Genomic DNA, 18,559 nt, shown 5'->3' on the forward strand with positions numbered 1-18,559 from the left:
TTGTCATGATTCAACATGTTTGGATCCACCTCCCTTTTTGCTAAGTTCCTCTCTGTGCTTCATGTATTTGACCAAGAACTGTACAAACTCACTGTACAAATTAGAAGCTCTTCATAGATTAGTACTCTAATATTTCCTTGCTCTTTCATCAGTATTTACTTTTCTTTTGTTTGTGTCGCTCTAACCGCAAGTCTCAGACAATTCTGAGGCTAAATCCAGGCTTTCAAATAAGTCATAGCTCCACTTGAAGATTACTGCTATTTCTCTGCTTTAGTACTGAATTTGGATATTTAATTGTACTGTTTGGTGCCAAGTGTTCTAATACTTACCTCTTTTTCTCCCCCAATCTCAATGGTTCTTCCATCACTCTTTGATTTTTCAGCCTCAGGCGTATGACGCGGTGGAGCCATTGGACCTGGAGGAGTTCCTGATGTCACAGTTAAGAAGTGGAGACTCGGCTCTGATGCAAGAATTTGGAGACTTCCCTGATGATGACCTGAAGGTGGAACAGGTGGAGAAGGAGTGTAGGACCATTCGACACTCTGTCCCAGAGGATGGGTGAGTTACAGGCTGGCAACCATTAAACAACAGGAGAAGGCATAAATGCTGTTTAAAAACAAAAAAAGAAATTGACTGATGGGGCAAAACTGGACAGCGCAAAAGGATCAACAACCATATTTGATCTAAAAACTATGAGTTGCAAAGTATTTTAACAGATCAAAAGAAATCTAAAAACTCTTAATTGGGATAAGGATATAAATGTGACAAGGCAATACATGCTGTTTTTCACTTAGTGCAAATATACAAAAATACAAACAGCAAGGTTAAAAAGTTGTAGGGATTCATAGAACGTAGAAGACGCCATGCAGTTTTAGACATAATAATTTAGCTTGAGTGCCTTTATTCTGTGCAAATCTGCTCTGTCACTGTGTTATCTTAGCTTATTCAGAGCATTCTTTTGTCCCACACAGTGACCATGAAGTACAGATTAAGACAGGAGAAGAATTTAAGGTTTTCACTTGTCTCTGAATGTCTAAATACATGTCTGCATATGTGTAATTCTCCTTGCCCTCATCTCTCACCTTGTAGAGTGGAGTTGGATCCACATGTAAGAGACTGCGTAAAGAGTTACACTCAGCCATGGCTTGTGGTCTCGAGAAGGTAAACCCGTAGAATCTTCTAACACATTGTAGTGTTCACTCTATTTCCAACTCACATAGACTACGCACGTACACTGTGACTGTGTTGCGTAAGACTTCTGTTTGTGTTGTTATCTCACCTGATTAGAAGTGTAGAGGTGTTTTAGTTGTAACCGTGCATATCTTTTCTGGGGCATGTGTGTATTTTGATCTTTGACTTGTGTATTTTTGTGTATTTTTGTGTGTTTGTGTGAAGGTGCCAGGGCGATGGCTGGAGTGCATATTCAGAGCGAGCAGGCCTCCACAAACTCCTTCGGAAACAGACCTTTGAGTCTGATGTGCAGCCAGAAAACCAAGAGAAACCAGTACGACACAAACACACACACAGCAACCCTGTACTAATATTCAGTTTTAATACCTCTTAGCAACCTTCCTTTCCAAACCTCTATTTCTTAAGAGGACGCTGAGAACATTAATAAGGTTGCGTCAACCGTGTTTTACTTAGCCTGTGTCTTGGGCAATAATGTTACTCAGTGAAGCCATGTTTATAAAGCCTCTTTCAGAGTCAGTCGTGTGCAGTGTTGTGTGTAGTCTGCTGCACTGCAACAATTCCCCACTTATTTACCTCTCCAGCCAGTTTCGTGCTGTGTGATTCTTTAGGCCTTTCTTGTCATTGCCATTGTGCCAGTCTGCTATTGTGCATCAACACTGTTTTATGAGATCTGGTTTTGTATAATATGCTTGTTGTTGTCGTTAAAACAGGGTTGTGGCTTGGTGTCTTGGTTGTGACCCTTTGAAGTGAGAACCAAGTAATGAAAATATTGCAGTGATACAGTTTAGAACAGTATAAATTAAAAGGAATTGTTTGATTGTTTATTAGATTCAGTCTTAGGTGAAGTCAGTCAGTGGATTATCCTAACTTTGCATATTTACTGAAAAACTCAGCAGAAAAATTGATTAGCATCCAATGTTAAATGCCTACTAGATATTATATGTTTTGCATGTTTAATTTGTACACAAACAGAAATGTGAAAGTGTCCCATACATCTACCACTTGTAGCTGTGTGTTGTAAACATTACACAATAGCCCTTCTTGCGTGTCACACCTCTTTCCCTATCAAATAAAATCAAAGAATGCCTTTAAAACCTAACCATTAGAGGGAACAATACATAACATATTAGTAAGTCACATTTACAGATGTCGGTAGGTGGATTTTTGAAAGACAGGCTAGTCGTTTTCCCCCTGCTTTCAGTCCTGCTATGCTAAGCTAAGCTTGTCACCTCCTTGCTCTGTGTCAATGCTTCACACGTGAACATGAAAAGTGTACTGATCCCTAACATTGGCAAGAAAACAAAAAAAGTACATTTCTCAAAATATTTAACTGTGTTTCTTAAGCAAAACTACAAAAAAAGCTACTCTCCAGCTTTGTCCTTGACTGCCAATGTGTTGCGCCTAGTATCTTTTGTGTGGGGAAGGCATTTTAGTGAGAGCAGTGTGGTGGTCCATACTGATCAAGGCCTGAGAGAGACGATAACACTGAGTGGGAAATGTGAAAGGCTGGGAGACTGGGGTAGTCATGCTTTAATAGTGAACACAACAGTGTGTTGTTATTCCCATCACTCTTTCCACTGTGGCAGTAGCGCTTTCAAGTTTAGTCGTCCTGGCTTGTACAGAACTAAGCCAAAATATTGTACACACTTGAGCTCTTATCACTTCTATGTGTTTAACGAGATAGTCATAAAGATGCTCCATACATGGTATTCTATATTTTTTGAATGAATAATATCTGTATGATGATTTTTGCCCTTACTTTCAGTACAGATCCCTGCCTCAGTCCTTTACTGACATTTTTTCCAGCCAAATTCCTATCCTCTCTCACTGCCCTCTCTCTCTCTCTCTCTCTCTCGCTTCTTTGTCCTGTAGTGGCTAAATCCCCAGCTCCCAGAATCAGGCAGTCTCAGGCAGCTTCTCTCACCCCCAGCCAGTCTCACCACCCCGCCTCCTGTTGCCCCATCCTTGCCAGTTCTGGTTAATCACCCAAACCAAAAGACCCTTATTACCGCTGCGGGCTTCCCATGATCTATGTGCCAGACAGAGAGTGACAGAGAGGGAGAGAACAGCACTATTGTCCTTCAGCACTTAATAGGACTCTTCTGTGGTCCAATCTGCTTTAATTGCCTTGGGATCATCGTTGTGATGGTCTCTTGGAGCCTCATCTGGTTGAAGCTTCACCAGGGTGGAAGTTCAGTCAGTTTTGCCTGTAGTGTGGGAGCTGGGATATGAGATGGATGGATGATGGGACTGAAAGCGACAAGGAGAGAGGGTGGCATGAGGGACTGTTCAAATCATAATGCAGCATGAGAGCAGTGAGGTTATGCCCTGCCCTGAAGCTGAGTCTGAGTAACTCCATATGGCGCTTGTGCCAGACTGATCTCCTACTGGTGCATTTTTGCAACTGATCAACTAACAAAATAGATGCAGATTATTTTCTCTTAATCAGCTCACCAATTAGTCAACTACTTGTTTCAACTCAAATGGTAAAACCTGATTTTCTGATTCCTAGAAGTCTCAAAGTCATCAGATTTTAAAGCCAAGATGTGTTTACATCAGTGTTTAGGTTTTGGTGGAGGAGGTTCCTGGTAAAATATTCTAAACTAGAACAGCAGAAAATGGGGTTGACAGAGGCCACAGGCCAACATAGATTTTTTTTAATTATGTACAACAAAAGACATCCTCAGTGCATTTCTGATGCTTGCTGTTCAGGCCTTACTCCAGGGCTTCTGTGCGCACTTGCATTTCACAAGTTAATTAGTTAAATGTATGTAGTACTATGCTGCTGCTTAGTGCTCTTTTTTGTACAGCACACCATTGGATGTCAAAAACATGCAGCATCTAGCAAGCTTGCTTACCAGGACAATTGTAATTCTGGGTCAGCAACTCAGGGTAGTCCTCTCTACTGTTTTCATTTTCGTCCAAAAAGCCATCATCCTGCTGGAATGTCTCTGATTACAGAACTTGATGAGCTAAGGTACTATGTGTCAGTATCACCAGGGACACATAAGTCATACCCCGTTACTGTATGTCGAAATTCAATATCCTGATTTGCTGAATAACTGTAAAAATGCAGTAAATCGCTGCTTATTCATAACAAATGCAATAATAACAAAAAAGGAAGTTAAAAGAAAAATATGTACATCTGTTTAAGATTAGTTGTACAAGCACCTGCTGTGTCATACAGTGAACATGAACATACGCTGTGTTTTCTACACTGAGTTAGCCTTATACAGAAAAAATCACAAGGGACTGTCATTGTCTCCAGGCCAAAACAGAGACTGTCTAGACTGCCTAAATGCCTGTTAGCTGTTTGTTGTGTCTGCTGACAACATAGCTGTGGAGGCTGCATTTTTAATGCAGCGTATGTTGTTGATGTTTGATAAAACACTGCTCAACTATATGGATAATATTCTGTTGTTAAAAAATACACATTTTATGAATTATATGTGTGGATGCCTTTGTTTTCCATTTACAGAAACCTCATTTGATGATCCTGTTTAAGCTATGGGGGAAGAAGCTTAGACCATTACTAACGCATTTCCCTCCACCCATCTTTATTGATGTATCTCCTAGTAACTTCCCTCTGCATATTCAGCCTTAATACCCTTTAGTTTGCTCATCCTGTTGCTATTCTGGTTTAATTTCTTTTTAGTCCTCTCACTCTGTTCTCTTTGTATTTTCCTACCCCCAACCGGGACACCACCCTAACCCCTCTCTTTCTGTCTTTGCCCCAGGTCAAGTCTCCAACTCTAACAACGCTGACTGATGACTCTGGCCGCACGTTGACCTCCTCTGACTTCAACTTGCGGTGTTTAACCCCGGACCAGAGGGTGGAGGGTCTGCTTGCCTTCAGCAGCCATGAGGAGCTGGACCGCTTTAACCAGGAGTCACGGCAGGGAAACAGACACCCGGAACTGTTTGCTCTTTACCCACCAGCTGACGAGGTGAGACGTGGAGACTCGGTATTCGTGAACTCCAATGTTGATGAGGTTCATTAAAAGTTTTGAAACTCTTTTCCAGTGTGCCATACTTTATTCTACTAATGTTTTCAGTGATCTTGCCTTCGTGAAAGCTGGGTTCTGAGGTTGTGTCTGATTTCTTCCCTTCCAATGAATCAGTACTGAGAAACATATGAGATATATTGATTACTATACATATAAGATGCAATAGGTAACAACCTAACAACCACCTTATTGAAGTAATACATGATCTGTTACATAAAAAAATGAATGTGACTATTTACTTCATCAGTTAGTAATTTTAAAAGTTACTTTAGACGGAGAAATCCCAAACATTCCTAAAGTTCAGTTGAGGATTTGCTAAATTTCTTGATTTTATGTCACAGTGCAATGACTATCTTTGATTATTGGTCAGGCATACCAAGGCTTCTGGGAAATTGTAATGCACCTTTGTCACTGTTTTCTGGGATTTTATACATTAGTGATTTACTAGAAATGCAGATTTAGCTATAAAACAGTAATAAGTAATTGTAGACCTTCTTTCTCTGTTCCATATAAAAGTGTTTTTTTATTATACATGAAAAGTTAAACACATAATCAAAATTAATTTTTGGAGCGTTATGAAAAACTTAAAAATCAATACAATTTAGTTCAATTGGCAATAGGTATCAGCTCCATCCATACCTTCTTAACACTTAAATTCTGTTAACGCATCACTTTGTGGTTTTAATTTCAGTTCCTTCCGATCCAGAACTACCTTTGCTTTGTTCATTTAAGATCCAAAATCTTCTTTTTATGTGGTTTCAAAAACTTTTTCTGCCATTGTGTTCCAGGAAGACGCGGTAGAAATCAGGCCCATTCCCGACTGCCCCAAAGAACACATTGGAGAACGCATCCTGGTCCGATGCCAGGCCATAAAGTATGTCATACATTTTCATTACTTTGTAGGAGGAAAAAATGCTGTATAATTTAAACAGCTGCTTTCTGTTTATCTTACAAGTTGGATACAGAGCCAACAGTTGGTTGTGTTAAAGAGAAATTATTCTGACAACCGCTTGTTTGTGAAAATGACCTTTTGCTCAGCATTTAACAAACAGCACATTGTTGCACTTAGCAGTTGATCCTGACTTAATAGACTGAGTAGTTGCATCAAAAATGTCTTTAGTATCAGACAGAGCAGTGTGCATGGGTGGAAGAGTGCTGTACAGCGGTGGTTATTCTCCAGAAAGTCTCTGTCCCTCCCTCTCTCGTGGGATTTTGTCTTTTTCCCTGATTTACACTCTTGATCTCATTCGTCCTTGTACAACCCATGCAACTTCCAAATGTTTGAGTTGAACTGATTTCTCTGCTTGGAGTGGTTTGGCAACTTCACCCCCATCCTTTAACCCTCAGTTCAAACATGTAATCACTTACCATAGTGCATTTGGTTGCTTCCCATTGTAACAGTAATGTACAGGAATAGAATAGAAAACAATAGAATAGAACCTAAGTACAGTAAATGGGCAAACAAAGTGCAGTTACAACAGTAAGCACATTCATGTGTTTTATGTCTCTTTTGCTGTAATTGAATTACTAATTTCCTTTTCCTTCTTGACTACATAGGTTTGAAATTGAAATTGAGCCCATTTTTGCCACCATGGCCTTGTATGATCTGAAAGAGAAGAAAAAGGTAAGACACCCTTTTTTCCATGGATAATTAGAAATTCACAGTAGCTTTTGAAATTTCAGATGTTAATTTTACTGTCATCCAAAATCAAGTTATGTTTTTGCGGCATTTAATAAGCAACTTAGAATACAATAGCCCTGCAGTACACATCGGTTTACTCACTTTTAAGGCTCTTTGTGTTTGTTTGAAGACTGTCAGTATTTTTCAGTTGATGTTAGGTCTATTTGTGTCCACAGTTATTGTTTTTTATATGTCATGCTGACAGCAGGGAATAGAAATAACAATTGCAAAGGCTGATGCATAAGTGAGTTATGTTAAAGGTAAAATTTATGCAGCAAATACGTCAAAATTTTTTTTATTTACACCTCGAATCAATTTTAGATTTTGTTTTTTGAATATCAATAAGCATGCTTATTTTCACAATGTTACTCAGCAATAAATTTAACTTAGTTACTTTTTTAAGCTGTATTTTTCTGCTTAGTGATTCCACAAAGCATCAAATGTTGTTCAGCCAGTGCTGAACACATTTCTGCGCAGTATCATTATAAACTGTGAGGTCTGCAGCTGTGCACACTTCCTTCAGTGTACTTGAGGCTATAATATGTTGCGATGTTGCATGAGACTGCACTTCAGTTTCTCTCAGTGGTTTGGACAGTGCATGTCTTGTGTGATAGTTTTCCACATTTCCATCAGTGTCTGCATGTTTTTTAATGAATAAATGAATGTATGTATGAGCATATTGTAAAGTGCTTTAGATAAATGCAAAATTCCATTTTAAGTGTCAGTCACTGTCAGTGGCTTAATTGTGGTCGTGTAGCAAGACAAAGCATCTTAAAAATCAGTGGAGCACCTTTGACAGCAACAAGCCTTCAGTCCTACAAAAGACAGTGCTTTGTCAAGACCACTGATTGTCGCACCAAAAACAGAAATACTGTATATGCCTAATCAAGATTGCATGTTTCACTGTAGTTTCTGCATGTCATGTGCCTGCATCCTGTTGATGTTGGGAGGTCTTGTAGTTTCCTTCAACGTTCTGCACGGTAGTGAGGGATCAGTGTAATCTACAAGGTTTTAATTGTCATCATCCTCACATATTTGTACCCCCGGGGGTCGTCATGTTTAGTTCTGGTGCTACTAATGCTACACAGTATATTCCCAGTAAAACCATTCTGAGCCGTGGCTGTTTGCATGTTTTTTGTGGATTTGCACAGCTGGATAGTTTTTTGGGTGAAGGGGCTGGAAGGATTAAGTGCTCATGGATCTCTCAGATGAGACCGGGTTTTAGCCACCGGGCTTGCCCTCCACTCAGCGCTGCCCTGCTGCTTTCTAGTTTGCCTGCAGGACTATTGGCTCAAAGATATTCTGCTGGCAAGATGGGGAGAGTTAATGCCCTGTAAGTTTGAAAATGGACTGTATGTAAGCCTTTCTTGGGACAACATCACAGTTAAGATGCAGTATAAACAGTATAAGCCATCCACTGTTTGAAATCAAGAGCGTATTGTAAACGAAGGATAGTTTCACTCCTCCTTCCTTCTGATGTTCGACTGTAAGAGCAGAGCTGAAGTGTGACATTGTCTTTTGTATTTTGTTTAAGGTGATTTATTTCATTATGTGCTGAGCCAAAGTATGTCCTTGTAGAGGTTAATACAACTTCCTGTCTATTACTGTGACTAGAAACAGAGCTGGACTGTTAAAGAGCCATGAAGTTGCTCTCTGTCTGAGTGAGGGAGATACTGTCAAGCTTGTTTTGCCAGTTCGATTTAATTGTAGTGGAACTGTGAAGCATTTGCCACTGACCTATTTATCTCTGAACTATTCCCACTTTTACTTTATGTTCTTTTCTGCCTTTCTTCAGCTCTCTTCAGTGCACTTGTTTCGCTTTCTCCTCAGGAGACTCATAGTTTGTTTGCTTCACATTTTTACTTCAATGTCTGCTTTCCTGCATCCCCTACTGATGTCTCTTGTGCCTCATGGAACATTTGTTGCTGCGTTTGTTTTTGTTCACATCAGTTCTGTTGTTTCACATCTGTAAAATCTGCCACAGATGTTCATATAATTCCATGTAATACTCTAGTTGTTAATCATGCCTCTGTGGTCCATCGGGCAAGGTGGAGATACAGGATTTGACCCAACAAGTGGCCTAGTTATGGTATCAAAATTCTGGATATAAAACAGAGGTTTTGCAACAGACATGCAAATTGACAAATATGTCCTTGCAGTAAAAAGCAACATACGTTATGCTCCAAAAGAGGTTAGGCAAGGCAAGTTTTGCTCAGCTCTGACTGCAGTCATTTGGAAGGACACAATGAATGAAAAATATTTTCAGCATTTTTTATACATGCAGTGAGTTGAGAAGATGTTTTTTTCATCCTCCAAAGCAGTGGCTATTGTAAACAGTATACATACACATTCATGAAGCTATATTGTATTGAATATTTGTGGGAAGCAGCAAATCTCTGCCTCCAAATTTGCCACTTGGATCTATTTTTCAGTGAAGCTGTTACGTGGTTGCTAATTTGGCAAGACTGAAGTGGTTGCAACTTGGAAGTTTTCCCTATCAGAAAATGTTAAGCATTTTTCTTTTAAACAGTGTGACAGTCAATCAGGGACATCGCCTCTGTAGTCTGAAAAAAATGTAGTGTTAAAGAGGGTCATTACATTCCTCGTGTCTCATTACATCAAGATTTAGTGGTTGAAGGTTTCACAAGTAAATGTCATTATAATTCACTCAGAATGTTAACTCAGTATAATAGGTCGATGTCATGGCACGACTTGGCTAGAAGAGCAAAAGAGCTTTCTGCTTCGTTCCTCCAATTTCCTCGATCAAACGAGTGAGCAAAGTGATAATAGCCGACCGGCTCGAGGTGCTGAATATGAATCACATCACCAACGGAGCCAGCATCTATAAACTCCTTAATCCATTTTATTTAACATGTTTATTATTTTTAATGAGAAGACATGCCATTTAAGCCAGCTGGCTTTGAGTTCTGAGATATGATTTCTGTGATTCCAAGAAGATGTTTGCCAGTAAGAGGTAGACACCTTCGCTGTGGCGTTTTGAGAATAATTACACTAAATGTGCTTCATTTTAAAGCAAACAGGATCATTTCTGCCACACAGTCTTTGCAAGGTTTTGGCCTCCTGGCTTGTTACACAGCTACGATCAAAATCAGATATGAAGAGAAATGCCGAAAATCATCTGTGTAGAATATTTTTCCAAGTGTGTAATCTGATCAAGTTTACTGTTTTGAGGGTCCTAGTTAACATATCTGGCAGGTTGCTCTGGTGTGGTCAGTGCAGTGGAGGTCCTCTGGGATGAGCAGAATGAAAGAGAGCGGTTGATGGTTTCCGAGTGAACAGGCTCACATGACATACACCAGGCCAGGCCAGATCAGGACATATGGCTGTGTTCCTAGCTTAAGGTCATTAGGGACATGAGCAGAGATGTGAACTGAACTGATGATATTCCAGGATCATTATTTGGTTTACATCAAACCGGTCTCCTGGAGCCTTTTCTAAACTGACTCCTTTAGTGTTGTTTTTTAGAAAATATACCTTAGCGTGACTTTTCACATTTTATTATGCCCTGAATAGCAAACCAAACGTAGCCATGTGTTTACTTTTGGTAAGAAGCCGTTGTTCTCTCTGTCTGCAAAGTTAAACTTTTTTATCTCCATCTCCTTCCAGATATCAGAGGACTTCTACTGTGATCTGAATTCAGAGCAGTTTAAAAACTTCTTGAGACCTCACACCCCGCATGTGGATCATTCCACCTTGGCCAGATCTGCCATCTTCTCCATCACCTACCCTGCCCCAGATATATTCCTGGTCATCAAGGTAGCAAAGAAATCTATTGACCCCTAATAAAAATGTCAAACTATATGGCATAAGGTACAGAATTTGGCAATTTGCCTTTGGTGCTAAATAACCATTGGGGGCCAAATAATTTGTATATACCTTGTATTGAAGTGCATACTATACCTTTGCCAGCAGACTATGGATTTTTTTGGGGAGGTTTGAATATGCTGAGCTGCTCTGATGATTCCTGTACTTCTATCTGTGTTTCAGATTGAAAAGGTTCTTCAGCAGGGAGAGATCAGTGACTGTGCTGACCCCTACATAACATTTAGAGAATGTGACTCTGCAAAGGTAATGGTGTAGGGAAATCACTTTGTGTCACTAAAAAGTCACATCACAGACTGATGTTGTACATTTTGTCTTGTATCTTCCTCCGGGATAAATTAACGCTTACAGATGGATGACAAATTAAAACAAAAAAACAACTTAGAAATAGATCAAACAATAGCATCTTAGTAAGTTGCTGGCCCATCACTTGCCATCTGACCAGCTTCAATGCGCCTCTGCAGTGATTCTGCAAGTCTCTGGAGCTCTACTAGAGATAATCCCTCATTTGGAGTTTACATCATGGCTTTGAAGAAAGCACTACATAGCACATTGATTCAAAATAACCCATAGGTGGGCTGAGATCTGATGATTGTGAAGGTCATAGCATATGTTTCACAAAATGCTCATACTCATTAAAAAAATCAGGGACCTCTTGTCCCTTATGGATGGGGATGCTATTGTCGCTATTATAAAGACCATCATAGCATAAAATTGATCATTCAGAACAACTTTGTAATCATTTGTAGTGACTCTTCCCCCATGGAGGACAGGTGGACAAACCATGACAGGAAAATGCCCCCATAGCATAACAGAACCACCAGATGCCCTGACTCTTGAGATCAAGGGTTAAGGCTTTTACTTTGTTTTGTCACCCACCTGTGATGTGGGTGTAGTGGTTTTTGTAAAGTTGAAGATAATTAGTTGTGGAATTAGATTTTTTTGTCATAACTTTTCAGAACAAGGACAAGCTTGAGAAACTGCGCGGCCAGGCGGAGGCTTTCTGCCAAAGGCTGGGTCGCTATCGCATGCCTTTTGCTTGGGCAACCGTTAATATCATGGAAGTCATCTCTACTGCTGCGGTAGACCGAGACGTCACAGACTCTGACAGCCTAAGAGGAGGTCTGTGCAAGTGTATCCTCGTGTGTTTGTTTGTAATACCTTGTAATAACTTTGCATTTGCATGCATTTCCTTAACTTGGTAATAACTGATTGTGTATCATTTGACCCATGGCCTTTTCATTCTCCAGGTAAATCCAGCAGCATTGACCGGAGGGCACAGCTTCCCAGGAGGAACTCTGAACGTTACAGTACCATTGAAGAGCAGCTTTGTAATGTTTCTGCCTTCAAACCTGCTACCATCACAATCAGCACCATCTTTAAACAGGTTAGACTGCCACCTGCACAACGAAAGAGTCAAATTTGCGAGAACTATTTTGTTTCCTTGAGACACAAGATGCAGTGTTCCAGACAGACAGGCTTGTGGTTTCAGCCTTACCTTTTTCTTTGATCAAAAATGCTGTGCTACGCATTCCATCAAGTTCTTGTAATGTTTCTACCATGAAACTGTCCATGACTGTGAAAAATGCTGCTGGAGCTTCACTCAACTCCACTGTTAAGATCACTCCTATTGTTCAAATAGCTTACTATGAGCTTTTGTTATGGTTCTGGTCACCTGGTCTTTTCATTAAACACACAAAAAAATCCCTGTGTTGTGTCAGGAGGGAGATCGTCTGAGTGATGAGGACTTACTCAAGTTCCTGGCTGAGATTAAGAAAACCTCCACGCCTCAGAGGAGAGTCAAGACAATATCAGGTTATTTCTCTTTACATCTAAATGCTTGGAGATTTCATTTCATCTGACACATTCACCCTGGAAACCCACAGCATGGTGTATTCATGCTTAGGTTTTTGTAAATATCAAAAAACGGAGATAAAATATATTAATTAGTGAGCTTTGAAAGTGCTAGTACGCACTTTCTGGCTGTTAAGCTAATCTATCCACTTGCTGGTTGTAGCGTCTTACTAAAGAGGACAGACATAATAGTGGTATTGATCTTCTTCTGTAACCCTTGGCAAGAAAGTGTATTTTCCCAAAATGTAGACGTATTTCTTCATTAGTGTCCATTTGTGTATTAGTTATCTACACAATTTATAGGAACTGACATGATATCATATGTTACATTTACCGTTCTGTAAATGCAGGTTGCTGACTTGTGAATGCCACATATGTTGTGTCTTCCAGGTTGCATAAAACTGGACATGTCTCCAGTTCATGACACTCCACTGGCATGTTTGTCCACTGAGCTCATCCCCCTCATACCTGTTGCTGAGAAAAATGTTCGGCCCATCAAGGAGGTGCTGGAGTTCCCCTCCAGTGAGGTTTATGTCCCTCACAACATTTACAGGTGGGTTGTAGGGCATAATGTATATAATAAATAACTGAATGGCCATGTGCTTAATTTATCTTAACATTTAAGGTTTTTGGATGCATATATTTTCTGTACTTTGTCCAAAGAATAATTTATTAATAATGCTTTTATTTGTTGTGCGTTTTTGTGATTCTGTTAAGTACTTTGCTGGAGACAGGAAAACCACTTATGTAAAACTTGCACCTTTACAGGTTGAAATGCAAGCAAGCTTTAGAAAAACAAGCCATTCATGGCTTGAGGTATAAACAGATCTGTTTGCTCATACCAACAGTTTATTTCTCTAAAAGACTGGAGGCAACAGCAACAGCAACTCGCGGCTGATGTTACTTTGTGGCTTGGCTCTTTTTAATGTAGTACCTATTTTTAGGTATTTCCAATCCAGGTACCTGCGAAGGTAGTTTAACACTAAGGAGTCTGCCCGTGTAAGCAGAGGTTTAATTCTACTCAGCACTCCATTCTAAATGGCTTTGTTTGCAACAAAACATGTGTGAACAAGTCCTCTGCATGGTAATTACACGCTGACGTTGTCTCAGCATTTGTTCAGTGGAATCTGCAGTATTTCCCAGTATTCCAGGTTTCAAGACAGATTACAGTGTTGTATTAAACCCACAGATGACCACAGTAAATTACTGGTTGTTTTGACATTTCTGTGACATTGCTGTCACCTTATTGCAACATGGCTCAGATGTTGCTGAGCAGACAGAGCCATCTAGTGATGCATATAGGAACTACTTTGTTCTACATACAGCTGTGCTTTTATGGGATGATTTTAAAAAATATATTAATTAAACAGACAGTCTCCCTGGCACTGATTCTCTCCATGTGTCTCTGTAGGAACTTGCTCTATGTCTACCCCCAGAGGCTCAACTTTGTCAACAGACTGACATCAGCAAGAAACATCACTATCAAAATCCAGTTTATGAGTGGAGAGGATCCCAGCTGCTCTCTGCCTGTGAGTGCTGCTGTTTATAACCTGTAATTTCACAGCACTTTAATGATAATTAAAATGATTTCTCCATACATCGAACTTTTGGAGCTTGCTACAACGACAGGGACGAACAGCCCAGATAGCACCAGTTTATACGAATGTGATTTGTTATGTGAAGTACATTCAATTTGTGTTTTTTTCAATGTCTGCTTTTTAGGTCATTTTTGGGAAATCAAGTGGCGCTGAATTTTTAAAGGAAGTCTACACCCCTGTTACCTACCATAACAAGCAAGTACACATTACTATGTTACATCACACTGTTTGTGATGGCTTCTTTGCTGATTTAAACGGTCTGAGTAACTCTGTTTTATTGTCTCTGTTGCTCCCTGACTCTGCCTCTCTCTGGCTTTTGGCTTCCCCTGTTTTCTCTTTTCCTCTATCCTTGTCTTCATCATCTCTCTTTTCCTTTCGTGCTGCTTCCTTTTGTTTCTTTGCTCTCTAAGGTCTCCAGACTTCTATGAGGAAGTGAAGCTTGCTCTTCCAGCCCGTCCCACAGAGAGACATCACTTGCTGTTCACTTTCTACCACATCAGCTGCCAGCAGAAACAGAACCAGAGTGGCAGCTGTGAGACACTCATTGGATACTCTGTAAGATTTTTTTCTTTGCTTGAATACCCAAATGCATTTTTAAATGCAGGCATCTTAGAAAAACAGTAGTGTTGTATGTCAGCTGGCAAGTCACAGATTGCAGATTTAAGCATTTTCAGAATCGCTTAGCTTAGCTGACATACAGAATTTGCTGTTTGTCTCTGACACAGTGGTTGCCCATATTGAATAGTGATCGACTACAGACTGGCCAGTTCTGTCTCCCCATCATCTTGGAACGACTCCCTGTCAACTACTCACTGCACACACCAGAGGTAAATAGATGTACATATTTAATAAATCCATTCTGGCTGTTCACATCATGCTATACCAAGGAATAAAACAGTATTTTTTTTCTGAAAACGTTTTTTTGACTGGTAATAGACGTTTCAGACTCAACGCAAACATGGAAGACACATTCATATTTCTTTTGTCTCGTAGAAACTTCCTCCTCAGGTCCCTCCGGTCAAGTGGATGGAGAGTCACAAAGGACTTTTTAACCTCGAGATCCAGGCTGTATCATCTGTACACACACAGGTAAGTGACAGTTGTACAAACCAACACCAACAATGCAATGCAGTGACTGTCTTTTTTGCCCACCTTTTCTTTTTTGACTCTGTCATGCACACAAATAGGCTGCACATCAATGCACACAGCAAAACGTTAAACCATGAATTCTCTCTCAATACATTTGCTTCTCTTTGCGTCTCTCTGTTCATTCCTCTGTTTCTTTTATCTCTCTGCTTCACCTACAAGTACCACACTGTAACAAATCATCTCTCTTCTGCACCAGGACAACCACCTGGAGCGTTTCTTCACCCTCTGCCATGCACTGGAGGGTGGAGCTACATTCCCTCTGCGGGTCAGGGAGGAAAAGATTCCAGAGAACAAGCTGGAGCATGAGCTAAAGCTCAGCATCATATCCCTGTCCTCTTCTAGTTTAGAGCCTCTGGTCCTCTTCCTCCACCTGGTGCTGGATAAACTCTTTACCCTCATCATGCAGCCCATGGTCATCGCTGGCCAGACTGGTGAGGAGTTAGCGTGACTCACAGGCAATTCACTGTTGGCATGGAAATTAGAATTGGCACTAACAATGATAATAGGGCTCCAACTGACAATTATATTCATTATTATCAAAATCTGACCATAGTTTTTCCAATAAAAGGTGAGAAATTGTTAAAAATTTTCCCTAGACAAAAGATACTCGCTTCAGATTTGTTGTTGTGTCCAAACAAAACTGCAGAACTCAAAATTTTACCCTTCAGATCATCACATTTGAGATATATAAATGCTTAGTTATTTGTTCATGAAAAGTATGAAAATTGTTACAGATAAAATTCATTTTGATCACTTAGTGACTTAATCAACTAAATGTTTTTCAATAATTATTGCTTTTAGTGTCCAGTTTAATGTAATCATTGATAAAAGAAAGTATTTGGCATGATGGCATTTTGGATATTTTCTGGTTCATTCCTTTATTTTTGTTCCTTTGTTGATATCATATCTGTGTTCCCTTCTCTACAGCCAATCTGGCCCAGATTGCCTTCGAATCTGTGGTGTCTATTGTTAACAGTCTTCATAACAGCCAGGAGCTGATCAGGGACCAGCAGGGTAGGAACAGCCTCTTGGCAACCTACCTGTACTGGGTTTTTCGTCTGCCTGATCCACCTCGAGATGTGCAGAACGCAGGTGCTGACATAATTATGTATTAGTATGAGTTTGCTTGTTTTTGTTTTGTCATCCGCTGGGGTTATTTCAAGAATTAAGAATTAATTCCTCTTGTAAAAATACGTGTTTAGGTTCGGGGAGTGCGATAGCTGCAGCAGAGAGCCGCTACAGCACCATGGGTCGGGCCACGGCTGCCACAGTTGGCACTATGCTTCTCCAGTCTAGGGTCCGTAGCAGCAGCAACCCAGACATCCCTGCACCACACACCTCTGCTGAGGATGCTGAGGTCAAAAACATCCTCTCTGCCAAGGTACCGATGAGCTTGAACTAGTTTCCCCAAACCAGATGTCCTCATTTTCACTTTAAGACTTGCCAACAAGCATTGATTTGCTGTGAATTAAAGAACCATGTCTTAGTGTTTTATAAATTAAGTTTTTGAGATGTGCAAAATGACAGCTGTATAACATGCACTATTAAAGTAGAATATATGAGATACATCTTTACTAAGTTTACCCTGTATTTCACTGAAAGTCATATTTCAGCAAGTTAATATATGGATTTATGTATTTATACACGCACAGTACAGTAAATATGTATGTAAATATCCCAGCATGCCTGCTCATACACATATAACAGCCCTTTGCTATTCATCCCCACAGTACATTAGGTAGTGTAATAGGCCACTAGACACCCACTCTAATGAATGCATCCATCACATTCAATGTGATGGAACTTGTGCGTTTCTGTCTTCAGGGCCACAACAACCCAGGTAGCCGCATGTCTACTTATGTGGATATAAACAACCATCAGAACACCACAGCAAGCACCAGGCCCTCCAACAGAAAGGTACAAAGTTCTCCCTTTCTTTAGCTGTTTCTTTTTTTGTCTCTGTTTAAATGTATTTTACAAAAGAAGGGAATGGGCAAATATATATATATATATATATATATATATATATATATATATATATATATATATATATATATATATATATATATATATATATATATATATATAAAGCAAGCAAAAAAGGGAGAGGATTTAGTTTGGGCCTGTATTTCTTTAACTGACTTTGAGTCAACATTGGCTGCAACAGTATCTAAACTACGATATGACTGCGTCCTTTAAATTTGAAGAGGAGATGATTAATTTTTGTTATTTTCTTGAGCAGTTTCCCTTACTTACTACCAGTAAAACTGTTTTTTTTTTTTCCATCACATATGCAGTATTTAATCCGTACCCATGCACATCCATCATTTTAGAGCAACGTGTCCCCTTTCATGCCACTTTGTAGTTGTCACTTGCAGGCATACAAGCTGCATCATTGTAAAGTCAGGCACTGTGGATTATTTAGTGCAGCGTTTTCTGTACCAATCCAAGACACAATAGCTTAATATCCTTAGGAGTCTTGCAACCTAAACTGTCTTTATGGTAATGTTTGTGTATATATATATATATATATATATATATATATATATATATATATATATATATATATATATATATATATATATATATATATATATATATGATACAATACGATATGAATTGTTTTTCTTTAGATTCATATTCAAGATGTGCATAGATGAATTCACTGACATTAAATATATGCAAGATTATGGAGCCCTGTAGACTTTGATATGCATCATCCAAATTAGTTTTATTTGAAATTTGGCTTACAGCTGTTTCTCAGAAAAAAATACTGATATTTTTCACCGTCTGCAGTGCATTTCCATAACGTGTATATAGAATACATTATCACTACATTCTTGCGTCTCAGCTCTTTATTGTTAGAAAAACTCAATTAAAGTCACAAATTGAAACACATTTAAACTTTGAAGATTGGTGGTGCACCATGAAGTATTCCAAAAAACAACAGAGGAGATTGAGGCAAATAATATCATGACGTAAAGCGGCAATTAGTCAAACTTTGAGTTTCACTTTATATGTAGCTGTTCTGTTGCAATATGTGAAGTAGTCTCATGTAACCAAATTATAAGTGAGATTTAGAGATGGTTTGAGAAACTCTGATATCTGAAGTTATTTTAAGTCAAAATTTTGTCTTAAAGTAGATTTAGCCTGCAATGCTTAGATCATTACTGTTTGTGCTGATGTCATATATTTACCATTTGGCCACACTGCAGAACAATAGCATAAGTGATCAT

At 39.4% G+C, this 18,559-nt stretch overlaps 1 protein-coding gene across 3 annotated transcripts in view; it reads left to right on the forward strand.

Moving 5' to 3' along the window:
* The window catches only part of dock8 (dedicator of cytokinesis 8), a 54,273-nt gene that overhangs the window by 12,940 nt on the left and 22,774 nt on the right, over window positions 1–18,559 (forward strand). For all 3 annotated transcript variants that reach the window (XM_035943281.2, XM_035943282.2, XM_023299116.3), the window contains 21 exons: window positions 383–558; window positions 1,090–1,161; window positions 1,396–1,504; window positions 4,929–5,138; window positions 5,987–6,072; window positions 6,756–6,822; window positions 10,507–10,656; window positions 10,888–10,968; window positions 11,682–11,844; window positions 11,973–12,109; window positions 12,444–12,537; window positions 12,967–13,129; window positions 13,988–14,105; window positions 14,299–14,369; window positions 14,585–14,729; window positions 14,900–15,001; window positions 15,168–15,263; window positions 15,520–15,754; window positions 16,251–16,415; window positions 16,526–16,704; window positions 17,148–17,240. In XM_035943281.2, the coding sequence (XP_035799174.2) occupies window positions 383–558; window positions 1,090–1,161; window positions 1,396–1,504; window positions 4,929–5,138; window positions 5,987–6,072; window positions 6,756–6,822; window positions 10,507–10,656; window positions 10,888–10,968; window positions 11,682–11,844; window positions 11,973–12,109; window positions 12,444–12,537; window positions 12,967–13,129; window positions 13,988–14,105; window positions 14,299–14,369; window positions 14,585–14,729; window positions 14,900–15,001; window positions 15,168–15,263; window positions 15,520–15,754; window positions 16,251–16,415; window positions 16,526–16,704; window positions 17,148–17,240 (2,712 nt within the window). The remainder of the gene's footprint in view (window positions 1–382; window positions 559–1,089; window positions 1,162–1,395; window positions 1,505–4,928; window positions 5,139–5,986; window positions 6,073–6,755; window positions 6,823–10,506; window positions 10,657–10,887; window positions 10,969–11,681; window positions 11,845–11,972; window positions 12,110–12,443; window positions 12,538–12,966; window positions 13,130–13,987; window positions 14,106–14,298; window positions 14,370–14,584; window positions 14,730–14,899; window positions 15,002–15,167; window positions 15,264–15,519; window positions 15,755–16,250; window positions 16,416–16,525; window positions 16,705–17,147; window positions 17,241–18,559) is intronic.

Source organism: Amphiprion ocellaris, chromosome 6 (assembly GCF_022539595.1).
Source record: "Amphiprion ocellaris isolate individual 3 ecotype Okinawa chromosome 6, ASM2253959v1, whole genome shotgun sequence".
Classification (NCBI taxonomy): Eukaryota; Metazoa; Chordata; class Actinopteri; family Pomacentridae; genus Amphiprion; species Amphiprion ocellaris.